Genomic DNA, 27,133 nt, shown 5'->3' on the forward strand with positions numbered 1-27,133 from the left:
CATAGCATAGTGTTTCAGGTTGCTGAATCTTTAAACTTCTCTGCACTGTCATCATTTATGTAGCAGGCATAGTCCTAACTTTCTTTTTTAACAAGCGGTATTTTAATACACAAGAGCTTAATTTTAGACTTATTTTGAGAATTATTATGTTCAGACATTGGATAAGTTTTCAAAGTGGTAAAAAAAAATGCATATCAGGGATACTTCTATTTTAGGAAGTAAGGAGAATACAGTATCTAATGCGAAGGGACTGCTTCTGAGTTGAGTAATCTTTCTCTCCGCTTGGCCTAACTTGGGTTTTATAATGGGCGAGATTAATATCACAGCACTGCACTTTATAATTTTAAGTCCTAACCACAGCCACGGGAAAACACATCAGGCTGGTGATAAACTGTAGAGTAAATCAGTATTCCAGTGAGAAGAATGAATAGATTAATTAAATGTACAAAAATCAATATTTAGCCACACTTACTACAGTTGATGGTACTTGGTGTTCTTCACTGCTCCTGTTATTGGATCAGTTTTTGATCTGAATAATATAGGAAAATACATATTTTCACAAAAATATGTAGGGCATAGTTTACAGGTAATATGAATTCAGTTTAAAAACCTAATACTTAAACCATCTGTCCAAAGAAAACTGTTATTTTGGGCCAATCTTACGCATTGAAGCGGGCGCGAACGATCGTCCGGCAGAAGTTCCTGAAACGATGCTCACGACCCACGATGAAAAGAGGCTTATCAAAGTACGGATGGTTCTCCCTCAGCTCCTCCTCCTGAACTTTTCTGCTCAGTCACACAAGCACACAAAGATGGAAGGCACACCAGTTATTGGATACGAGTTAAAGACAAATAAAATCAAGCGGGGTTGACAAAATATCCTCTCACAGAAACTTTATTTATTTATTTGTTAGCGTGAATTCTAGTCCAAAAACCTTTTCATTTCTGCCTGTTCTTTCTTTTCTTGGATCATCTTAATCTCGCTGTCCTCTTTCTGGGAGTTGCGGTAGCGCACTGTGCTGGAATGCTGGGAAAAGAGACAAAAGATATGAAATACGACACTTGAAGTGTTTAACTATTTTTATCCTTCACAAACGTCTTAAAGCATAGAGGTATAAATGCAGATACGGTCGTGTCTGAGAACAGCTATTCCGAGTTCATGTGAACACCTTGTACGTACATCTTGTGTAAGAGTCTCCAGCGACTTTCCTCGGCTGATTCTCTGACTCGTGGAGCCATGTCGCAGAGATCTGCAGAAGCAATAAACAAACCAACATTAAGAAAAGTTACGATTCTCGTGGCACAGCAGAAGAATACGTGATTACTTGTGCGACTGTATGTGTGTATGCGCGTGTGTTGTCAGACCTGCGCTCTTGCCGTATGTGGTGCTGCACACTGAGAATGGAGCGTTCTTTGGCCGGCTGGCCTTCAAAGGATCCGCTTAGCTCCCGCTGTGTGGTGCAAGCCCTGGGAAACACAGACACGTGAATTATTATTTTTTAAATGTCACCATGTGAGAACGACCCATCTGGATCTGGTCCATTATCCTGTGAATCAAGCTACCTTCAGCCCTTATCATTTTGGACCCAGAAGATTAGTGACCCAGGCTGTCACTGTGAAACAGGCTCCAATTGTTCCATTAGCCAGAAAGAGAGTGTGAGAGGTCCTGTCTAACAGCAGAGTCGTGTACCAGAATGCAGCTAATGACACTGTGGGTACCAGCGGTGTGCGTACTTTAATCATTTATGGCAGCTCTGAGCGATTACATGTTTATTGGTAACAAGTACACCGAAATGGCTGCCATTAATGGAGAGTGTGTGTTTGTATGTGTCGGTGTTTAGGCCTGATTGTGTGCTTGTGTGGAAGACGGCAGGCCAGACAGAACGTGTTATGACTACTGATCTGCTGTCTATCTGTCAGACAGACAGAGTATGAGGGGGTTGGCTTCTAGGAGGGAGGGAGGGGGGGATTGGACACAGTGTTTGCAATCTAATCTGCACTTAGTGCCAGCTCTGCCATGCTGAACAGCAAATTATCCATTTATTTTTTCGCGTCAGTAGATGAGTCTGAAGTGGTGATGTGTGTGTGTGTATGTGTGTGTGTGTGTGTGTATGTAGGGGGGGGCACATGCGAGCCCAGGCAAAAAGCAAGAGGCCTACTCTTGCTATAAAACAACTATGCAGGAAATACTTCCATAAAAAGACTATATTGAACTGTTCGGTCTACAAGTTTCCCAGCTGTTTAAAACTTTCATTTGAGCCACACAACAATGGAAACAAAATGAAGATATGAAGAAAGTGTAAATTTTAAGGTTGAATTAAAAATCCCAAAAAGAAATGTTGCACTGATGGATGTTTAAGGAACTACAATCCTTTTAACATAGTTTCTCAGGCTTAAAAGTAATTGAAAAAGCTGACAGAATTACAAATTGAAGGATTAAGTTGAATACTCAGATTAAATTCCTTTTTAGTCAATGACGTTGTGAAGTCTGGTGGACATCACTAAATGCAGCACTTCCTCCCTTTAACTGCCTTTTCAGGCCTTTCCTGAAATTGCTTCAAGTCGCCTCTTATTTGGATCCTTCCTGCCTACCATTTCGTCCTCAATAATACAAAAGCTTCTCAGTTTAGGTTTAAGTCAGGTGACAGACTTAGTCACTTAAAATCATCAGATTTTCTTTCATTAAAATGTCACAGATTTCACGAGGCATCTGGTGAATTCGACATATCAGTTTTTATAGCCTTGGATTGAATCTGAGCAGAAATCTTGAATTATTTAGTCATTTAACTGCTAGCTATCCAAATAATCCCCACATCAAACATCTTTAATTCCAGTCTTTGTGGTACTGGTTTTGTCTCCACAAAGAATCTTGCTACATTTTTCCGGTGAACTCAGCCTGGTCTATAGTTAGCAGTGATTTGCATTGTGTCTGTATTTACAATAATGATGGAGTATCTTGAATGCAGACTTAAATAACGATAATGATGCACCTGCTGGAGAGTATTTTTGACTCGTCTGAATGTTGTTAGGAAGTGTTTTCATCAAAGAAAACAATCTGCAATTATCTCCTTGAGTTTTACTTTGGGATTTTTAAGCCCTATACTGCTGCTGAGTTCAACAGTGCATCGCTTCTTTTCAAGAATATACAAAGTTACTGATTTAGAAACATCTAAAGTTACTGTGATCCTGGTTTTCCCGCACACTGATAGCTTCTTCCACTTACACAGACACCTATTTGAGTTGCATGCTGAGAGTTCTACATAAAAGTCACCAAATGTAAATGTAGCACCTTCTACCTGTTCAATTTGTCAACAAATTAAAAAGGAATCATGCCACAGTTGGATATACAACTGCTTTTTATTATTATTATTATTTTAAGAGTGTGAAAATAAACATGCTGACTGTAACCACAAAATGGTAATGCAATATTTTTCTTATTGAATGCCCTCAGAATGAAAATCCAGCTTTACACTTTCATTGTGGTGGTGCAAGGAGGAAAACTTGTATCAGTGCCAAAATACTGCTTTAACTGTTTACGATGCATAGTAAACACAGATAACTGAGGTTTACGAAGGAACACATAAAGTCAAAATTGTGAGGTGAAGATCTGTCTTACCGTAGAATTTCATTGATCGTAGTCTCTTTTTCTAGGAGGTTGCGTGCTCGATTGCTAAATATTGACCTGCGAAGCTGAAAGGACAAACTGTGAGATCCATTAGCTCCTGGATTCTTAATTGCCGTGTTCTACATAAAACCACACTGCAGACAGCCTTAGACACAATGCGCAACTTGTTAACTGTCCGTCGCTGTGGTTTATCCTCTCCTTTTGCAGCCACAGAGACAGAACTTTCAACTTTATATATTTAGGGTTGGTGTGTAAAAGAAAAAAGGAAGAAACAAAAAAACATAATGGGTGAAGACGTAAAAAAAAAGGCATCTGTGTAATTACCTTTTGGTCAATATACTTGTTGTCTTCGATGGCTGAGCGCTTGGAGTGATCACAAGAGGATGACGAAGCAGAGGGGAGACGCCGGAACAAACAGCTGGTATTCTGCTGCTGACGGTCAATGAACTGCTTCATAAAACTTTCCCTGGAATTTGCAACAAACACACAGACAATTACTGATTTTCACTGTATTTAGGGAAAAAAAAAAGATAAACAGTTTAGGTGAAACATGGAATTCTATCAGCTGCAAAATCTGTGGAAGATGTTGCTGCAGAAGCATAGCAGAGAGGGATTTCTAAGGAAAAGATGTTAAATGTTTCCCCTAAAATTTTTATGGTTGGATTTTGTGGTGATTTAACGACAAACTACCTGGAAATTTTTAATCCAGCAAATAATTGTGTCTTCCTTCATGTTTTTTTGGTCCATATGGTTTGGGCTTCTGTAATACCCCTAAAAGGTATTCATAATTAAAAATGCCTGTCTTAGCGTGAACTAGAGAGTTGTTTAAAAGATGGAACCTACTTCAAACAAGTCTAAAATGAATGCATATTATTGCTGCATTATAAAATGTGTCATAACTGAAAGCGTCTACCTGCGACTGCGTACCTGATTCTGGGCACAGTGAAATCGGACGGGAGCTTGGAGATCTTCACCATCTGAGGTCTGTTGGGGAACTTCTCAAAGATCCTGAGCCGCAGAGGGAGCTTCTCTTTGGTGTCGGCATTGGCTTCGCTTTGCTTGAGCTAACAGAGGGAGGAGGAGACTAGGTTGACTTCCAGAGCAAGAACAACAGGAAAAGACTGGATGAAAGTCAACCTGCATGATGTAATGTGGGATTTAAACAAGATCCAAAGGAAAAAAGGGATACAGTTACGAGTGAGTTTGGGTTGTTGGAAGATCTGAGAGTTTCAAAACTGCAAGCTACCTTCGGTATATACGAGTTAAGAACATACAGTAAGTCTGGTCCTACTAGAGTCCATCTAAGCTCGCCTTTAAGTGTGCAGCTTCATTTTTCTCCCTGATGATGGCAGCAGCACACTTACCTACAACACACACACCACATACAACACAGACAACCACATTGCGCATGAGAACCCACTTACTTTTTTGATAAAAGGAAGAAGATGCCAACAAAAGGAAAAAAAAAGGGAGAGAGATTACTTTGGAGTGGTTAATGGAGAACAGAAAAGAAGGCGACAGAATAATGTGCACGTGTGCAGGCTTAAGCACCCTGGCACACAATGGTGAACTAAAAAGATGGCAAAGAGAATGAAACTAATTATTTCCATTTAATTACATATGGGGGAGGCTGATTGAAATTCTCTCAAAGGTGTTCTCTAACCGGGTGAAATAACCTCTGATGCATCGCAGATTAGACCTGGAACTGAACTATATTTGGAGCAACAATGAATGGCAGCTTATCATACTGACAAGTGGAAAATTTGGAAATTTTAACTGGATTATGGTGATCATTTCTTTGTCAGTTAACAATATTTTTGGTCGACCTATCAATAACAAACATGTTCATGGTGGTGACATGTTAGTATTTGTCTCTGTGCTTGTTTGATGTTAAAGAAGCAAATGAATAAAATAAAAAAAAAACAACATGGGAAAGCAAAAACTTAACAAAAGAGGAAATTAAAATGTGTCTATCCAACTTCTTTTTCTAGCTGACTAAACTGTGAGAGCCTCTTCCTCACCCTGAGTGGGTGAGTGGTGAGTGGCACACTGTGAAGATGGAATTATGCACCAGCATCTGCTTGCCTAAGCTTTCTGTCTATATTCTGACTCCTGAGATAGAAACACGGTAGAAAGAGATGGAGAGAGACGCTAAAAAAACAAAACAAACAACAAACAGTAGTATTAGAATGTTTGAACTATTTAGAAGCTGAATTTATAATTTCTCTTTTGTCAACGACGTCACCAGAATACACAACTCAGAATGTCACCAGCCCAAAATTGGCTCAAATAAGTAAATAGATAATGAAATTAACCTCCAAAGATTTGAAAAAACAACAACAACAACAAAAATAAACTAAAACTAAACAACGTAAAGGCCTAGCATCTTTAAAGGAATGCAAATCGCCTGCTGCCTTTCATGCCAGAGATTTAGACTGAGACCATCTTATGCATACAAATGGCATAGCTATAGCCATTTCAACCAAACCTTGAAAGTAACATTATGTGTAATCTCATGCAATATTGCAAGATGTTGCGCTCAGAATATATGTTGTTAAAGACTCTCAGCTACCACCATAATAAATCTTTGGACAATATCTGTAGAACTGACTTAATTATAGTCATTTTTGGGCTTTCAAAGATCAACTGGCAGCTGTAGCCATGCTGAATTGGCTTGGCTGCAAATGTTAATCAGCTGGAGAGTTACTTAATGCTTCTTTTCTGAAAATTTGATCAAAATTCATCCAGCAGTTCACTAGATATTTTGTTAACAGACACACAGAGTTGACTCCAAATAGTTTTTGGACAAAATTTTAAACAAAGAGCAAAATGCAATCTGTTACCACTCAGGATATGCGTTGTGGATCAGCTTAAGCTACCACCACATTATGGTTAATGAGATACTTTGGGAACACACACACACAGAGGCAAAAACATTATTGTCCACCTTTGGCCTTTTGGTGGCAGGCAATAAAAAACAGATGCGTCAACCAACAGGAAGCCCTGGGTTTACAAAGTCAATATGTAATGGGGGGAAAAAAGTTCTTCAGGTTAATGTTGTGGTGGCAGAAATAATAAAGGAGACATGAAGACCCAGCTTGCTGCTTTTTATTATTACAATTAGGAAACAGAAATCCTAGGGAGTGAGGCAATTCTGAGCAACAGGATATGTCTATCTTAAAAAAAAAAAAAAAGGAGAAAAAGCTTTTATACCAGTCACAATGCTTATCAGAAACACTTGTCACCCGAGGGAGCCAGCCTTTGTCAGAGCTGGAGGGCTGTATCAGCGGAAAGGGCAGTCTGACCTGGCATCAGAATGTGATCATTCACTTATTCTACACGTGACAATTCGGAAAGACACGTCACCAAATCTTATTTTCCAACACAATTATTTCCCCCTTCGAACATAAGCAGATTCTTAAAACATAACATGGCTTTTATGTTATATTTAACCGCCTGAATCAGTTTGACATATGAGTCATGACTAAAATGTGCCTTAAAAAAAAAAGCCGTACCATCTGTAATGGTCAAACCGACGAAAAGTGAATGTTTGAGAATAAATCTGCCAGTTGAACATCTTTAATTAGTCTATTGAGAGCTTGTCTGAGATCAGACTGCTATTTACATTCAACAATTCAACAATAATGAACTTTGAGGGGTTTTGATTATCACTGATGTTAAAAAAGACAGAGCTTGTAGGGAAGAGAGTCAAGAGTTTTACTCCCTAAAATGTGACAATGGTGCTGATTTAGAGAAATAATGAAGCCAATGTATGGTGTCTTTAAGGTATTTAGACCAAAGCGTTACACAAATATTACATCCAGATTCCAGGAAATTGTGTTAAGTAATAGAAAAGGGCAATAAATGTTTAATTTAAACTTCCCCAGCCTATCTACCCAAGATGATTTACAACCAACCTCCACATCAGCTCCTTGCTTTCAAACTGTGTCTGCCTTACAGTGTTCAGTATTATTGACACTTCTCTGTTCTGAGCTCTTCCCTGCTACCCTTCCTGCCACACAATATAGAAATAATGTTTCGTGTATTGTTGCAATTCTCTCAATAAAACTTGTACAAAGTGCTGCAGTCATCTTAAATAGTACCTGTGTATTTGGACGCTGAAGCAAAACACGAATACAGTCAAGCATACACGCATCCAAAGGAGAATTACTGCAGCATTTATTCTCCCAAAGGCCCTAATCAATTGTATCAACTCAGAAAAATGAGCATTTTATCTGCAGCAATGTCCCAATAAAGCAAAGCTTTCTGTGTCATGCCCATCTTCTTTTCTAAATCCCAGCTTCAGTCGATGTTTCTATTCCGAAATGCAAATCTCACATTTAGTTTCATATTTTGCTTGATTCATCTTCATTCTACATTTTATCTTCTCCCCAACAATAAAAAGGAGCAGTTTAGGAGAGTGGAGCACAGCAGGATAGTCAAAAAATATTTGTAGGAAAAATCTTTTATACAATCATACAACTGACATACACAAACACTTATATATGTAAATTAATTTGTAAATGAACAAAGCACGCACTAACTTTGATTTAAATCCATCCTAGTTAAAAACAAGAGAGTTTCTAGTACTATAAACCAAAACAGACTCATTTACTTAAGGAAGCACTTGTTCAGAAGCCGATTTAAGAACTGTTTGTCAGCTGTAGAGCCTAATGTCTCTCCATTAGCAGACACTTTGTCGGACTAAAAGTAAAAGGTTCAGCAAGTAAATACAGGTACTGAAATAAAATGCTATTTGTCACTATTACCAGTAAATGCTATAGAAATAGGTCTTCAGTTGCTCAGTACATTAAATCATTAAGGCAAATAGTAACTTTTTTAAACAAACTATTTTAAACACAAATCTTTGTTTGTGCTTTATGTGTTTATTATAATACTATAACTGATCTTGCATGCATTAAGTTATCTAGAACTTTATGTAATTGACTACTAATAGGTTAAAGACACATCTAAATGACATCTAAACTGACGTTAAGCTGAAATAAGATTAAATTTGGTCAATAAGTGAATGTTTCGAAGACTAAACCAGACATCAAATAGATGTCTGCATATAGCTAAAATTGGCAAGCCTAAAAGCTGAACTCAAATTTGACACCACAGGCTTTCAAGTGTTTCAAATATCTCACTAAGCTGACACTGACTAGATGGTGGTATCAAAACATTAAAATAAACAACAAATTAAATCACATCTTGTGTTGTGTTTTCATCTTTAAAGAAAATAGAAAAGTGTACTGTCAGTCTAGCTTTGTATCAACCAATACTGATTGAGGTTTCAACTTTGATTTGAACAAACTGTGTTTTTTGACACATTCATCGTGTCAAAAGTCTTAGATGTTTAAATCGTTTTCAGTCAGTACTGAAATCCCAATTAGTGATTTCTGGCATGTTTACTTGATTTACAGACCTGAATTGTGTTTTCTACATAATTTCCGTTGCTTGTTTGATATATAAACAAAGTTATTGGGACCATTTGGATTTAATATATTCTCAGTCTAGACAGATATTCAGTAACAGAATGTGCAATGACTCGACTACATCAGTGCTCACTGGGAAAATGTGTTGATCAGACACATTATTGAACACCCTGACAGGTGAGCTGAACAACACTAATCTTTGTGTTCAGTTGAGAATTCTTGCATTATTTGGTTATTTCATCATAATGTACCACCCACTTCAACAAAAATCTGACTGAAGACCCACCCCTAGCAGGACAATGTGTTCCACCACATCTAAAACAACTGTTCAGACAGTGTTTGACAAGAAGCCAAAAATGTAGCATTAGGCTTGTCAATGTTTTAGACTCGACAAAGAAGCACTTCTTCACAAGTGCATGTGAGAGCATGTGATATCTATAATTCAGATGCATGTCTGTATTCATTTGGCTGATGGAGTTTTCTAGCTCGATTTCTCCAAGAATCACAGTGAGCAGCTGATAAATCCAAGCTACAACTTCGCCTGCCACAGATGAGATTTAGTGTACGGTGGTGTAACAATGGAAGCAAGACTAATGTGTTTTGCCTTGAGTCCCATTCAGGTGACCTGCCACCCCCCCCCCACCCCCCTTACCCATTTAAGCCAATTTCAGGCTCCGCTGAGCTAGGAAACTTTCCATCCGGGATTTTCAAAGATTTTTAGACCATGACTGAGATGGAGACGACTAATACTAACTATTAGCATTAGACCAAATCCAGCCAAGACTTTTTTTTTTTTTTTAGGGAAGCAATTGGGACTGTGACAAAAGTAATTGAGATCAAAATAACCACAGACAAGATACTGAAATGTCTGATAGAATATGAAGAGCTTTGCTTTTTCTGAGGCGAGGGACTGCCAGTAATATGTTTCACAACCTAATCACATTTTTACTGCAGCTTTAGAGCTATGTGGATATGATTACGACGCTGACCAGTTTATATGCTTCATTATACATGTTCCGAAACCTAAAATGTATTGTAAGTGAGCCGAGTAAACTAACAGTGGATACTGGATGTACAAAACAAGGTTATTTTGTGCTTACTTTATACTTTAGTGCTTTAGGCTTGTGCTCTCACAAAAAGAGCTACAGAGCTTAAAACAAGACGGAAACAACCTTCTAGCAGTTTACCAATTGATCCTCCCAAATGCTAACAAACAACTTGGGAGTTACTGATACAAAATGTAAAACATTAAAATTGGTAATTTTCCTCAGGCATTCTGGTTAATTCAGTATTTTAGAACAAAACAGCATAAAGTTGTTGACTCCAACAGGCATGGATACACAACTGCATTACACTGTACAATGTCTCTGAACTATCTCATCACTTCTGTAACAGTGCCTTTGAGACACACAAACAAGAAAAATGAGCACTTGTGAGCCTAGCCAATAGAACAATGTGGAACTGATGAACAGCCACCTACAAAATTGCTGCCCACACACATCAGCTGAATACCTGTAGGAGTTTCTACAAACTGATTCAGGCATCATTTCACCATTCAGCCATCACGGCCTAACACACTTATCAACACACCCAGACAGCAGTTGTGTGTCTGTGTAATCAAAAACACATTTTAGTATGAATGCATGGTACTACTAAATTCATTCCTGTGTGATGCATAAATATATCCTCTTTAAACAACTTCTCCCAAGATATTTGAAACCATCACAATGTAGACTACTCAGAAATGTTAAAAAATGGGGTCCCTTCAACACACTATAACCTGTTTTGACTTTATATTTTCTTTCAGAGTGTCCTAAGGCCAGAGTAGATGTAACACCCAGGGGAATCAGAGCTGAGAGCGAGTTAGCAGGGTCACCCTCTCCTCACATTAGCTGGTTAATGAGCCGTGCAGTGGAGCTGTTGTAAAGTCACATAGCCCATAAACCTCTGATAGCTATCCTTGCTACCTAAAGCAACTCCAAGTGCTATACATATTGGTTTCTCAATACCAAAATTTATGTTCAAGGAACTGAAAAAGCCCCATTCATAATCTTAAAATAAATAAATACAGATTTTTTTTTCCAGTAAGGCTCGCTGCTTAATCTTGTTGCAAAGTAAAGAAAAATCTATGAGCAGTCCTAAAATTAGTGCAGTCCAAAGCTGAAAATAATCCATACTATTTTTATGTAGTATAGCACTACTCAAACAAATGCAGAGCTGTCAAAAGAAAAAAAAAACACTAGGAGGTATGAGTGGAACCCTCAAGACTCATCTACTGTGGTGTTCTCAGTTATAAGAAATGGTTGATGGGCAGTAATATTAAAGTGACATCCATAAAAGTTTAGTAAGTGATCAATGGGGCAGCCCATGTTTGATTATATGGGTGAGTATTGCCAATGCTGATGGCCGATGGCTCATTGGCCATCAATTAGCTTAAGGAAGTTTTAATACACAGTAATTTCTCAGTACTGGAATCCCTTGTCTAACCCTTTTTTACAGTGCATGGAATGAAATTTTCCAGGGCATAGCTAATTCCATGTAGCACATATTTTTCAACTTCAAGAAGCACAGATCAAATTCACTTAAAACATCTGCATGATCTGTTGAACAAACTTTGTGATAATATTAAGTCTTTGAAAATGTTATGTAACATGATGCAATAACAATTTACAATGGGCTGCCATTCCTCAAAACCAGATCAGCCAAGTGCTCCACAAGGAAATGTGTTTTGGATGTCTTTGGTGCCAATGAAGGATTCACTTAATAACAGCTGTTCTGTGACTTTTCATTTCTGAGTTTTCTCAGGTTGATTTGTTTTAAATACTAATTATAACATTAACTATAATAATTTGAGTTGTAAGTCTTGGTAATTACATAAAAAGGGTTTATTTTAGTTATATTATATACAGTACAAGTATTTTAGTTACCTTCTAATCCATTTTAATCTATTGTCTGCCACTGCTGCAAGGGCAGGGTTCTGAACAAACGTCCTTTAACCTCCCTCTCCACAGATATCACCCTCCACTTTTTTTTGGAAAGACCGTCTAGGCATTCCAAAGCCAGTCTCAAGATAAAATCTCTCGCCTAAAGCCACCTTCTGGTGAAATATGTCCAAAACAATTTCTTTTGAAGACAGCCGGACTATCCTTGCAAGACGCCCAATCATCTCAGCTGTCTTGTTTTATGCAGAAGAGAAGCAACTCTACTTTGACCACCACACAAATAGTTAAGCTCTTTATTCTGTCCTGAAGGGTGAATTCATTTTGGACATCGATATATGACATTTCCTTTTGTTGATCGCTATCCATAGCTCATGGCTATAGATAAAAAATTGGGGGGAAAAAAACCTAAATAGTAACAGCTTTTGCATTTGGCACAGCTCTCTCTTTGTCACATTGAACCGATACAGCATTTGCATCACTGTAGATGCTGCCCAAATGCTCCTATTAATCTCTTGTTCCATTGTACACACACTTTGTACTAACACTTCCATTTGGGGTACTACCCACCCTCTGGTTGTGCCTATAAATCTGTACAGTATGACAAAGGTTAACCCTGGCAGAGCCCAACACTTACTAGACCACGTCTGACTAACTACCTGTATTAAAACCAAACTTTAACTTTGTTTGTACCAGAACTGAACAGTTTGCACCAAAGGACGAGAAACCCCACACTCCCAAAGTATCTCCCATAGGTCGTCAATGGATTTTTAATTCTACAATTTTCTTTTCTTTTTAAGAACTACTTAAACATTAGCATTATTTATCAAAATGAAATAAAATGCTAAACAATCAAGCCAATTACAAGCCAAGACTGTCTATTAAAAAAAAATAAAATCACACACGATTACCAGCCATGTGTGCATTTGCATTATTTTGGGAATGGAAACTAATTTCAACAGGAGCATAAGGCCTAGAATCTTCCAAAAGAAAACTGAAAGTGACATTGAAAAGATAAGAACACATTGTACTGGGATTCTCCAAGGGGTATGCTCTTTTCTTCTTCGCCCTCTCTGTCTTCCTTCCTATTCTTCTCATCAGTTAAATCCCCAAATAAGCTTTTGGTTCATTAAATCACATAAATGGAAGGCAGGTTTTTACTTTAATTTATAAATAATGAAATCCTTTATGGGAAGCCACAATGCAATCACCTCATAATGCATTTGATCAAACTGAATTCTCCTGAACAAAATTAATATTCAATGTAGAACATGTTGAATAAAATGGGGGGTGCAGCACAAAGCATATACCAGTTATAATACACCTCATTTGCAGCTGACGCCAATACTGCACTAATGCTGAAAAGATTGAGGCATTGCAATTAAAGCCCTCATTTGTCAGTATTGACACAGTGCCACTGTTTCCTGTTGCATTTGTGGAACACTGAGTATTTGGTTATTTATACTCCCGCAAACATTTTTGTTCTGACTATTCTTGTTAACCTTTTGTCCCTCCTTTCCATTGACTTTTTCCTCCTCCTCCACCTCTGCTGCTCAATCCATCTCCCTCTCTGTCTTCTGATTTTTTTTTTTTTTTTCCACAGCTGATGCCAGATCATCCCATGTGCATCTGACAAATATGAAACAGGAATATAGATGCAACTCCACTGACAACCAAATGCTGTCTGTGTCATGACTCTTTCCATTCCACATATGACGTGCCAGACACACTTGGGGCAGCGATATAATTTACTCTGTGCCACATCACATCCCCAGTCTGTGATTTATGTAAGTCCCCACAGTGTTTCTTGAAAGATGTACATAAGGCGGTGAGCCCACGCTTGGAATCCTGTCTGTAATACTCATAATATCTTGAGAACATAAGACTAGCCATCCATCATTAACCATTATACCTTCACAGTCAAAAGAGAACATAGTTACAAACACACATGCACAGATTAATCAAGATTTTGCTGTTAATTATTGAAGAACATTGATTCATAATTCTAAATATACATATCTGAGGTTGCAAATTTATCCACATATTATATATATATATATATATATATATATATATATATATATTCAATCTTGCCCTATTACTTCCACATGGCTGGTTCTACTTCACTTCAAGCTTGAGGATAGAGGATTATGTACAGCATCTTAGCTGTTTCTATGACTGCGCTCTTCTAGACAGAGATCTCTGAGGTTGTTCCTGGGATCTGTTGAAGCCGCTTTTCCAGTTTGGGGGTCACAGCACCGAGTGCTTTGATGACCATTAGTATCACTGAGGTCTTGACTCTCCCCAACTTCTCTATTTTCTCTTTCAGATCTTTGTATTTCTCCAGCTTCTCATGGTCCTTCTTTTGATGTTACAGTCACTTAGAATTGCTAAATTTATAACCACGGCTTTTCCTGTTGACCACCACAATGTCCAGTTTGTTAGCCATCACCTGTTTGTCTGGATCTGGAAGTCCCACAGTAGTTTGGCCCTGCCATTCTCCACCACCCTTGGTGGAATGTCCCACTTTGCATGTGAGACTTCCAGATATTACAGCCACTTTGTTATGGTGTTCCATGTATCCTTTGCCTGCCTGCATTTTGCATCCTGCTATTATATGCTGGACTTTCTCAGGGACATCTTTACACAGACTGCATCTTGGGTCCTGTCTGGTATGATAGACCTCGGCCTCTGTTGCTCTTGTGCTGCCATGAGTAGTGCTTCTGTGCTGTCCTTCAGTCCAGACCTTTCTAGCCACTGGTAGGATTTGTTGATATCAGCCACTTCCTCAATCTGCCGCTGGTACATGGCTAACAGAGACTGGGCTTGATGGCTCACTGAAACACCAAGTGGAATCAAACCGTAGGAGCCATAACCTGAAGTATCTCTGCCAGAGGACAAAAAGCATCAAGTTCCGAATAATCAGAGTGCTACAAACCTGCAGGTTAAAGCTGGAAGTTACACTGTCCAAGGTCACAAACTTTCTCAGAGCTCGACTTTCATCAAACACTATCAATTAAAGATGAAAAGATCTCTGAGTCGGAACAGCAAAACGCCAGATGGAAGCTCTGACCAGTAAACTATCCAATAAGATGGTTCTGCACTCGATTGTTGACAATTTATACAGTCAGTACAAAACTGAAACTGACAATGGAAATATCAAGTGAGAGGAGGGGGAAAACACAGCAGAACAGGTATGAGTTGAGTCAGAGGAAAATGAAACAAATCTGAAAAATGTTTAAGCTCAACTCCAAGGTCAACACCAAAAGTTTGTGGAGGAAAGAAAAAGTTTCCAGCAGGAGGTGGAGCAGCTTTAAAACCAGCTGCAATTTCTAAAAGCTGAGAATGAGAAAAAGACAGCTGTTTTTCATGTAGAGATGCAAGAAAATTTATCAGCTCATACAAATGCCATCAAGAACATCACATACTTGGAAACGTCTCTCACTGTGGAAAGAATGAGAACAAAACAGGCAGTAATGTCTTTAGCCCAGAACAAGAAGAAGGATCTAACATCAAAGCTTCTCTGGCATACTTACAGGAACACCTTGAACAATAACAAAAGCAGTGGGAGAATGAAAGATCACATCTCCTTCACAAACAACAAAAAATGTTGATAATCTTGGAGCAAGGGTCCAATGGGAACCTAAATCTGACAGGCAGAAGGCGACAGAAGAAAAGTCCAACTCTTTAGACACCATTTCAAACCTGATGGACTCACTACTACTACTACAAGAAAAAATCTTTCCCAAAAAGTTGTTTTAGTTCTTCAAAAGAAAGATGTCGCTCTGTCTGTAGCCAACTGATGCTCAATGGGCCCTCTCTCCTCCAAACCCTGACCCCCACCTTCACCACAACTTCCCAACCTTTAAAACTCTCCTTCAAACTATAATAATGTATATATGTGTTTGTATAGAAAGTACATTTGTTTTTATAATCATTTTTTTTTTTGGTACAGCATTTTCTTTATTTATTTTGCATACATTTTCTTATATTTTTAGACATAGTTTTACAGTATGTTGATAAATATAGATAACACTGAGGAAGATGGATAAAGGCTCTGTAGGTACAACAGCAGAGAAGCAAAGCAACAATCCAAAAAAAGTTAAAAACCAAAAACAACTGGACTTCTATTCTGTAGCTGGATTGCTTGCAAATTGTTCTCACTCTCCTAACAATTTGCAAGCAATCCAGCTTACATCACATCTCAGCTTTAAAAGCTCAACTCCACACTCTCTATTTCTGAACTGAGAAAGCTCCTCGGATGAGAAGCGAAACGTCTTCAGCTACAGAATAGAAGTCCAGTTGTTTTTGTTTTTTAACTTTTTTTGAATTTACCATGGCCTGGATGACTGAGAATCTACACCAGCATAAAGCAACAATCCCCACAATCCTGTGTCCTCCTAATGTTTTCAGCACATGAAAAAAAAAACAAAAAAAACAAATCAAGACAAATGTTCTGTCAAGGTTGACAGTCGGAGACAATCAACATACAAACAATGACAGATGTTTGCACCTGCATACTCTATTGGTGATGTCACTGTCAAATGAACAAAGTGGCAGCACAAAATTTTGATATGTTATACATCACATACAGAGACGTGCACCTCACAGTTCCATTACAAAGCATGTCTTAACTTTAGCACCTGAAATGTGTAAAAATGATGAGAGTGGAGTGTGTGAAGAAAGAGATCTTCCACTTGTGAATGTTTACTTGGAAAATTAGAAGAATTAGTTGCAAAGTGGCATCAAAAAATGTATGCTTTCTTTATGTTTTAATGCACACACCATTTTTTTGTGTGTTCGCCTGTATTGCTCTAGGTGCACAAAGAATAAAAAGTTACTTGTTTCTACTTTTGCCGTTAGTAAAACTAGCTTGTTGTGTCTGCATTTGTAAATCAGAGATTTTATCTGCTGTTCTACTACCACAGGTGCTGATCCTGAGTTCCAACCAAACGCTCAATTGCCAAAGAAAACAAGTCTGGGTCTTACAGTCACGCATACTGTAAATGTGCTGTGAAGACAAGCCTTTCAAAAGCTTGGCCGCTCATGTGTTTTCGAACAGTAAATACACTCGGAAAGTCGCTGTTAGCCTACCTGTAACCACACACAAGCCCTATGCTCGGCATTTTTCACAGGAGGAGGAAAAATACAATGGCACTGAAAGTGACATGTGACGTTTCACTGATTTTCCACCTGATAATCCAACCACAGATGGAACAGGACAAACAGGAGCAGGATGTTACAATACTGACACTACATTCAAACCAACTAAAATGTTATTTTTTTCCCCACAATGATTACAAATGAAATTTTTAACACTACAATAAATTGACCTTAAAGGCCACTAATGGGATGTAAATACAGCCCATCCATGCCGCAAGCAAACTCGTCATAAATAAGAAGTAAATTATAATAATAATTTTTTTTGGATGGGGGGGGTAATTGGTTTTACATGTGTATTTCCTTTCAATTTATTATATTTTTTAAGCTTATACGTGGAGCCTTCTCCTGTGGGAGGGCGATTACCCTCTATAGTTTATATATAGTCAGCCTCTGTATCCATGATTGAAGCATTTGTAAAATGGGCAATTTTACAGCCAGTGCACCTAATCACTCAGCTGTGGGAGGGAAATAACCTGTCCAAGCAAGCTGAGACCTGTCAACCAGCTACGAGGGCACACGCACACTCACACACAGGCTTTGTATGAGTGTTTGTTTATGACAGTGTTCAAGATGGTAAGCCTGGTAATTTATGTAAAGATATAAAATGAATAAAAACAGAAAAGTGCTAAATGCTTTAATGGTTTACATTTATGTCTGTGATCATTTAAAACACTCCTTTCCTATGAAGATTTGTCTGCCACAGCACTTAATTTGCATTTCATGACAGAGACGGCTTATTAAAGTTGTCTTGTGCCAAGTGCTGTGTATTTGTGTGAAAATACCAGCTTTTTCCTAAACAGGTTTGCTTTTTTTTTTTGCTTTTTTTTTTTTTTTTGCTTTTTTTAGATAATTGGCCACTTACACAACCATTTAGAGCTGGGCCTCAAAAAAGCAAACAAAAAAAGGGGAAAAAAAAAAATCAGAGCCTTGCTCTTAAGTGGGCATAATTCAACCTTGTCACTCTTCCCAGGGTAGAAGCAGAAAGTGCTCAGCTTTTAAATAAAATGTACCTGACAAAACAAAGAAAAATGTCAAATAGCAGCCAAATCAGTGAGCACTTCAGATCACGGGGAGGCGGATATATATATATATTTATTTTTTATAAAATGAACTGCTCTCCCAATTTGGTCTTTCGTTTTTGTTGTTACTAAAATGTAAATTATTTAATTTTTTTTACAAGACTATTTTGTGGCCTGTATTTCTAAAGCCTAATGGTTATTTTTGTGTTCCATTAATGCGGAGCCTATGCTGTAGCCTACGCATCGGTGTTGTAAGCACTTGAAATTACACTCTAGTGCGTCTGCAATGATTGTCCAAAAAGTCAGTGGGCGAAAAAGTTTCTTTGCCAGTGTGTTGAGCATCTTTAGGCGTTTAAAACAGCAGCATCTACAAATGAAAGGAAGGTTAGAGCAAGATTGGATCAGCAGGAAGTAAGCTCAGCTCTCTTTCTCTCCCCCTTTTCAATAAAGGCTTCTGAGTCATGTAAAAAACAGTAAAAACACAACAGCAAACTCTTTACCAAATGATTTAAACGAGACTGATATCACAGAGGTACATGAATTGTACCATGTTTACAGTTTAAACCATCCCAGTGTCTGGAAACTTTGCTTCCAAAAAGTCAGATTTTCTTGTTTAATTGTGTAAGTGGTCCTAATCAAAACTTCTCCAGGCTTTCTGAGGGTCTTTTTCTGTCCAGTTTTTACATAACAGCATATTGTGCAGTGTAAGCATTATCAATGAGGAAAATAGACGAAATAGACAAGCCAAAAAGACATCCTTCGGTTAGGTTTTGGAGACTTTTTATGCCTAATAAATAGGTCAGAGTATATTCCTCTGAAAATAGTTAGTCACTAGACTCAAAGTGAATTTAAAAAGCAGCTAAAGTTTAAAAAAAAACTGTGAAATTTAGAAAGTTTGAAGAACTATAGCTCAAGACCACTTTAAGAAAAAGTCTGGTTGCTTGAAAGTAAAATATTTTTTAAATATTTAAGGACGGCTTGAGATCTTTGAACAGTACTGTGTGTACATGTACACAAAAAGCACAGTTTTTTAAAGTACGGCACACGCTGTTGAAATTAAATGCCTCTGCCGCTGGAAGCAACAGCCTTCTGCTTTCCCTTATGAAGGGTAATAAGTTCTGCCCTGAGCTCCGGTGAAATCTTTTGAAGTGTACATTCAGAAAACTGAATTTCATTGTTATTTTTCTGGCAACACAAGGCTCCAAAGCCGTGCGTCATCCCAAACCTAACCGAACAACTCATAATGATTCAGAAAGTTGGATGTCCACTATGACCTGAGAATTTGTGTTCATCACAGCAAGTCTGCTGACTGATATTCTTCTGGTGGTTTCCATTTGTGCTTTTACATATTGCAGAGTCAAAGGCTGCATGAGTGGGCATTCAACCTGTCCGAGACCTGACCTGTGACAGGAGTAACTCTAGTTTAGGGGATGGTCAGCTAAGGCTTTATCAGTTGAATAAGAAAAAAACAATGAATCACAGTTTTGTAACAAACAACAAGTGATAAACCTGGCAGCGATTCTGTGCGTCAACAGCTCCATGTTTCTTTTTCTTTTTTTTGTAGATCAGCAATATTTGAGTAACCTGTACAAAATCGGCTACCAAAGTTACAGCAAGCAGGCTAAGTTTCACACCATCGTTTGTACAACAACACGTCGATTATCAAAGATCTCAGTACAATCCGAGGCCTTAAACGGGCTGTGACATTTTTACACTAAACAGAGATAATTTTCCACTTGCAAAGTAGTCAGAGGCTAAAAGAAATACAGAACTTTCATTTGACATGGTAAAAAACAACGAATCACCAAGATGCAAAATATGACTAACAGTGCAGTTCAATAATATTTTGATCCTCATGTCACAGGGATAAAGGTAGTCAATATTGTGTATATTATATATTTTTTTTTTATTTTCCTTTGTAGTCTGGCAGTTTTAGGAATAAAAATAACTTCAGATCAAACTATTATATGGGTAAAAAAAAACAAACTGTTTTATTAACTTCCTTTTCAGACAGAAAAATTACGTCCAAGACTATATTTATAATATGGATACTTTTGCTGAGTTGTTGATAGTCTGGATTATTCTGAGTCTTTCCATTTTTTATTATTTGACAGAACAAAACAAATCAAAACAAAACTAGCAAATTCTAAAAAAATTAACACATTGGTAAGTGTTTTCTGAGGTGAAAGCAGAATTGTAACTGCTCTCATAACTAGCAGAAAGACTCAGTCATTTAGTGAAACTGCATGAACATCTAAACATTTATCTCTTATTTTATCATTTGAAACTTAGGAAACACAAAGGAGCTGAGCTCACGAGCTCCAACTCTGCTACAGGAAAAGCAGAAAAAATGTTTAAATGAGCGTCTTACCTGTTTGAGCTTCTTTAAGTCCTCATCTAACTCCAGATTGTCCAAGATAACAGCCACAAAAAGACTCAGCAAAATCTAAAAAGTAACAAGAGAAAGTGTAAAAGAGCTTCTGCTGTGTGTGAGCACATTACACACGCCCGTGTCATTATTACATTGCCAATGTTACCGTTCTAACCCCCCCCCAAAAAATAGGACAATGCAGTATTTTTTTCCTCACTCTTCACTGTCTGCATTGTAATTGCATTTGTAGCTTGTTCTGTCCTTGAAGACATCCTGTCTGTCTGGACTGAGGCGTGAGTCATCCAGAGTCCGCTGTCTGATGACTGCTTGTATCAGAGGACCAAACACTGAAATGTCAGCGCTTCTTACGCCTGAGAGTCTGATTATCTGTGATTAGATGTGGCACTTGCGTGAACAAAAAAGGGGCAGACCACTAATCGAAGGAGAATAATTTATGCATCCTTTTGACACTTAGTATGTCTGTAATTGCTGTTGTTCTTTCGGCTACTACCTTATTCAGGGGTTGCCACAGCGAGCAAACTCGCATGAAAGATTTAGCAAGTGTTTTTACGCCGGATGCATTTCCTGCCGCAACCTGGGCTCGAACCTGCATCCTCAGGATTACAAGAACGCGGCACTGACCACCAAGCTACCAAAAGGCACTCAGTACGCCTGTCTTTGGTTTTGTTTTTTAAATAAAATACCAGATTATGAATTTGTCTTCACGAGACACTAGATGCAAGAAGCAGAGAGAAGCAGCACAGCTTGTTCCTCACCAGGGTAGCAAACAGATGGTAGAGGATGAAGTAAATGGCCACAACTGGAGCCCACATTTGACCTACAGCCACCAGAGTCTGGTCCATGACATCTATCCAACCCTCCTGGGTCAGAATCTGGAACATGGACATGAATGCCTGCGGGGAGGCAAGCACAACATAAGAGAAAGTGAAAGAGGCTAAAGGCTAAAGAGAGGGCAAAAGGTAAAATGGAAGACTACAGCACTAAAACTATGGACAAAAACAAAGATTCTCAAAAGAAATGTAAGAATTTACCCCTAGAAAGAAAGAAAGAAAGAAAGGGGGGAAACACAGATGACGTACAAATCCCTTTGAAAATTTAGATTTTAAACAAAAACAAGTGAGAACAAAAGAGGAAGTGAGGACACGAGCATCTTTTCTTGCTATGTGTTTTGCTCTCTTGTGTACTCAATAGAGGTCGACTGAATGTATAAGGAGCAACCAGCTGTGACACGATGGCCCCTGAAGTCAAATGGCACTCCTGCACTTTCTTCTCGTTTTTTTGTTCTTCAGACAGCAACCCTGTGCCCTCAACCTTTCCCACCTGCCGCCATGTCCCAGTCAGTGCAGATAAAGATAAACCCAAAAACCTTGTCTGCCCACAGGGAGTACAGTCAAACATCATTAACTGTATGTATTTGTGTCTGGATGTACACATGTGTGCGTGGAACAGAAGGAAGGAAACAGACGAAAATGACAAAGAGGGAAGGATAGTACAGCATGTAAGTGGCAGCTGTTTCCAGCAGCTCTCATATCCCGCTTGCCTAAGATCAATGAAATAAAAAAAAATGGATAAAAGCGGAAAGATGTTGCTAATGAGAGAGAAAGACAAGTTTGTGAGCACTTAGAAATCAAAGGCATTGAGACATCTGTGGAACCATCATGCAACCAATCATCAGAACCCATCAGGCCTTCAGATCACTTGTTCGAGTTGCCACACGTCCCGAATGAATGTTTAAAGTTCGTTTCTGTCCATTTAGTTTATCTGAATCTTTCAAATTAAGATACCATGTACAGCAAAAGGTTGAGAGCCTCTATGAACTGTCAAAAGATTAAAAATCATAATAAATAAATTTCAACAACTGGACCATTTTCTACATTGCCAGATGCAGTGTAAAGTTTCCTGTTTATAACCATCAAACACAAATACCTTAAAAGTATCAGAAAAGACAGACAGTTTGAACAAGTGTCAAACTTAAACAGTTAATAAAAAGAGAGAAAAACAGCAGTCAATCCTTTAATAAATGTCTGCACACAGTGGACGATGTTGTCTTCAAACAACGGTTCAAATTAAAATAGGTTAGTTTAGTTAGAAAGTCTTTGCATACGTTTTATCACTAAGCTTCAAAATGAAAATTCCCTGAAAAACATTATTTCCAGTATTGAACCTCAAAATATCAACGACCCATAGACTGACAGTAAAGAACAGAGGTGGAAGTGTAATGCTATGGGGCTGCTTTATCACAGAAGGTGTTGAAGACATAACATTTAAAAGATGGAATAAAATTCCCTAAATAGTTTCTAGCAATAAAAGTATGAAATGTGTATACGATGAGGCCAAAGAAGCAAGCTGACTTTAATTAGGGGGTTAAAAGGGACTGTAGAGAAGAGAAATCTTTCAAGTTAAGTGTAAGTAAAATAAAATCTTTAAAGAATGAAGTCCATCTCTTTATGAATTTCTACCAGCCCAGTAGTCTATATGACAATAATTGCATTTCTAGTCATAATGAAAAAAAAATCTAACCAAGTAAATCCAAGTTCATCACATATGTGCATCTCATTTTCAGAGCTGTAGAGATTTTTGTAGGCTCAAACAATTAATGTGACAACAGCATTAGGGATGTCCCGATTAGATTACAAATTATTTATTTATTTATTTGTCCCCAATACCCTTCCTAGTCATTTAAGATAAAATATCTGCCAAAATCAAATCTCAGGCCAATACTTGCACTTTTATGCAGCACACAGGGGAAAACTTTACATCCATCTATATGCTTAACACACCAATGCAGCAAAAACAACAAACTTATTTTATATTCTTTTTTACTGTAAACATGATTTAAAAAAGCCTTAAAAATAAAACAAAAAAAGAACATCTATGCTCATTACTATATGTGAAAGTACTAAAAAAAAATCTATGGCTTTTCTACTTTTTTTTTTCCAGGAGAATAAACAGTTTAACTATAAATGTGTTTTATAGTATATCTGTGTAGGTGAATTCAGATGGCTGGGATTGCTCAAGGTTCAGACTTATGAAGGCTAATATACAACTAGAAAAACAGACAATACAACAAATTATAACAAAGCACAAATGAACATTATCAGAAATGCAAAACAATTAATTTCATAAATAACTGGTATGAAAGCAAATAGTCAATAAAGTACAATTATTGTAACAGAGTGAATGCAAACTGTACAAAAATATAACCAATACAGACATATTTATGACTTTCTTTACAAATAATTTGCATTTAAAAGTATATTTTGTGTTTCGGATGGGAAGATGAGTACGAGACGTCTCTTACCCTTGGAAAGGTAGTAAAACGGTCCAGCTCCTCCACAAAACAGAACATCTGCAAGCTGATGGCTGACATGACGATGAGAAGACTGGCTGTGAACACCACCAGACTGCCCAGTTTTTTACCTGGACCAAAGATCTTATAGACAAAGTCCTCTAGGGCAGGGGAAATCTTTATCAAACGCACGACACGTAGCACCTAAGAAGACGAAAGAAAAGAAATTACACATTTATGGTTCCTGTGTACAGTATGTGATGTAGATTATAGAGTTTTGATTTTTAAGAACAGTCATTTCCTTAGCAAAAAGACCACTGTCATCCAAAACTAAACACCATACAAAAAACTTTATAAATATTTTATTTAAAAGAAAGCATATTGATCTTACTCCAATTGCTACAGTGTGGTAATGTTGTGCTGTGTTAAGAGGCTTAGCCCCAACACGGCCTGTGGTGACAGTAACCCCCCAATAGGCAATGCATCTTTGTCAGACTTTGATTAGAAACCCAAAGAGTGGCTATTGATCAAGCTCTTCTCTGTGATGCTTCTGGCCAAAGATTTTTCTTCATAATCCAGTCTTAAGACAAACTAATGACTACCTTTGATTCCCTGGATATAAAATGAAATGAAGAACAAAGAGAGGTTACTGTTCCAGAGGGAATCCAAAGGAAAGAATATACTGTAAAAACACTGACAGCATGATGTGAGATCGGACAGAAACACACGTTTACTGTACTCCTGACAGTCTACAATGACCCAGATACACTTTAAAGGACTCCTCTGGGACTACAGGAGCGAAGCACAAAAAAGTGAAATAATAATAGAAAGACTGACGTGAAAATGGTGTTGTCGATGGGTTGCTATGGGTTCTGCCTCGTGCAAGACATATGAATGTTTGACAAAAAATAGAATTGGTTTATGTGTCACATTTTTGCTTTCACAAAGAAAAAAAAAATCAGAAAAAAAAACATTTTACAGCTATATTAGCGAAATACCAATAACTGGAATAGATCAGCAAATTCCTCCCACAAATAGGCAAAAATAATAAGAAAAAATTTCACACATGGCACCTACTGAATTACAATAATTTCAGTTTTGCTGCAACTAGAATTACAAAACATTAAAGTTCCTAGGTGGGTTTCAAGAACTGATTATAATCACTGAACATATGTGTTTTAAAATTGTAAGTAGGGCCTGAAAGCATACGGCATTTTGTACTAAAAGGTAATAAGGCTAACCTTTAACACTGAAATGTCCTACAGTTGGATCTAACTCAAAAGAACAAAACAAACAAACAAAAATGACTGTGCTTGGTTTCTTCTCCTATTCCCAGGTCACGTCCAATTCCACCCCCAGAACCCTAAGGTTAATTGCTTGTGACTCAATGTTTTCCCGTTTATACTGGGAGTGACATGAAAAAAAAAACATCAGCAGAAACAGTTAGCGATAAATGCTTTCCAATGAGTAAGAAAAATGAAAAGAACTTGATTCACAAATGCTCTCAGAAACCACTAATTAGTCAGAAGAAGAGGACCGAGCATTAAGAAAAACAGATTATGAATGTGTACTTCGTGCTGCAGGCACGCGATTTGGCAGACGAGATTGTAAACAAGCATTTTCGAAAAAAAATAATTCCAATTGCCTATATTTTTTGAGTAAATGATGGGAACATGCAGTAATTTAAGTACCTTGTGGGAAAGGCAAACTGGCAACATTTCTAAATGATAGTATGTATTTTTGTTATATGTGTGTTTCTGCTCTTTTTATTTAACAGTACAAGTGGTGTAGTGATAGTGTTGCTTTCGCTGGTCCAAATAGGTCAGTTAGTCCTTACATCCATGTTTGTTTATCGTACTGCATTTGTTCTTAGTAAGCTTTATTTTTTATGTACCATTTTTACAACATATCTGTAAGGTTAATGGTTTCTGTAAGGTAAAAAAGTCTAGCATTTCTTGAAAAACTACATCTAAAATGCAAGGGTTTTATGATACGGAAGTGATAGAGTTCATTTAACATACGATCACTGAAGGAAAATGTTGCAAAACAATTCACAGTTTCAGCCCCTTAAGTGGATGACTCGCCTTTCCACTCTGCACGACATTCCAGTGCAGTGTGTTTACGCAAGCGCACACTTTCACCCATCCATTCAAATGTCTTTGCATTTATTTGTGCAGCCATACCTGAAAGTAGGTGAACTGAGAGTGATAGAGGTCGGGGTAGATGTGCAGTGTGGTCCCCACCACCAGCAGAGATTCAAACTTGTGCAAAGAGGAACTGATGTAGCCAGTAAACCCGAGACACCAAATCTTCAGTAGAGCTTCCAAGTCAAACAGGACAGTAAACGCAACCTGGGGTGCAGGGAAGAAAATACAAGTCACTGATGGTGTTTGCTTCCAGGAAATAAATGTCACTAATATCATACAGTATAGTACTTTCTGATCTACATTTAGACTGACAACAAACAGCTTTTGCTGCTTTACGTGTCATATTTTAATCTATAGCTATGTATTACTTTTTAGGTCATGATTCATCATGCAAAAGGTGTGATTTTATGTTGATAAAGTACTAGGGATTGTAAGAACAAGTTTAAATTGTCACTAGGTGTGAGAGTGTGAATGGTTGTTTGTCTCTGTGTGTCCCTGTGATGGACTGGAGACCTGTCCAGGGCAGTGACCACCGGAGATAGGCCCTACCTCCCAGAGACTCGTGAAGGAAACGCGGTTAAAGAAAATAAATGGGTGAATGGATTGTAGGAACATTCAATAGATTTTATAACAATTATTCAAAATTCCCAACAGCACATGAAAAATGTTCTTAGTGTTGATTCATTTTCTATACCATACTGTAGCTTATAAAAAAAACATTTCTGAAACCCAATAGCTCTGATTCTGGTGCAATAATTTAGCACTTTTCAGTTTTTAAATGTATCTTCCTCGTGCCTTAACTTTGTCCATGTGGGGCAGTAAATAACCAGAGTACTTCCAATCGCAAATTATCTGGATATATCTACTGCGGCTGTCTCCAGCAGAGGAAATACTGTAAGAAGAGCAAAATTAAGTTTACATCACACCAAGAAAGTGTGCATTTCTCAAAAAAAAGAAAAAAAAACAGCATCCACAATTCCCATCATCCCTTTGCAGCTTTTACACAGATTAAAATAAATCTGAAGATTGAGGGATACAGATGAGGATAAAAGAGAGGGGAAGATTGTGCATTTGTTTTATCTTCTGCCTTTAATTTAGTGTGAGGGTACAAAGTATAACAAAGA

The 27,133-nt window shown here is 37.8% G+C and overlaps 1 protein-coding gene across 4 annotated transcripts in view; it reads right to left on the bottom strand.

Annotated features, from left to right (window-relative positions):
* Positions 1-27,133, bottom strand: part of nalcn (sodium leak channel, non-selective) — a 67,915-nt gene that overhangs the window by 14,110 nt on the left and 26,672 nt on the right. For all 4 annotated transcript variants that reach the window (XR_001808460.3, XM_025004612.2, XM_017410290.3 and 1 more), the window contains 12 exons: positions 26,046-26,213; positions 23,875-24,066; positions 21,329-21,466; positions 20,553-20,627; positions 4,553-4,689; positions 3,950-4,091; positions 3,617-3,690; positions 1,366-1,467; positions 1,181-1,250; positions 936-1,027; positions 664-786; positions 473-529 (listed from right to left, as the gene is read on the bottom strand). Coding sequence is in view for 3 of the 4 variants with exons in the window: in XM_025004612.2 (XP_024860380.1) it covers positions 473-529; positions 664-786; positions 936-1,027; positions 1,181-1,250; positions 1,366-1,467; positions 3,617-3,690; positions 3,950-4,091; positions 4,553-4,689; positions 20,553-20,627; positions 21,329-21,466; positions 23,875-24,066; positions 26,046-26,213 (1,370 nt within the window). In the remaining variant the exon portion in view is untranslated. The remainder of the gene's footprint in view (positions 1-472; positions 530-663; positions 787-935; positions 1,028-1,180; positions 1,251-1,365; positions 1,468-3,616; positions 3,691-3,949; positions 4,092-4,552; positions 4,690-20,552; positions 20,628-21,328; positions 21,467-23,874; positions 24,067-26,045; positions 26,214-27,133) is intronic.

The sequence above is a fragment of the Kryptolebias marmoratus genome, linkage group LG6, assembly GCF_001649575.2.
Source record: "Kryptolebias marmoratus isolate JLee-2015 linkage group LG6, ASM164957v2, whole genome shotgun sequence".
NCBI lineage: Eukaryota > Metazoa > Chordata > Actinopteri > Cyprinodontiformes > Rivulidae > Kryptolebias > Kryptolebias marmoratus.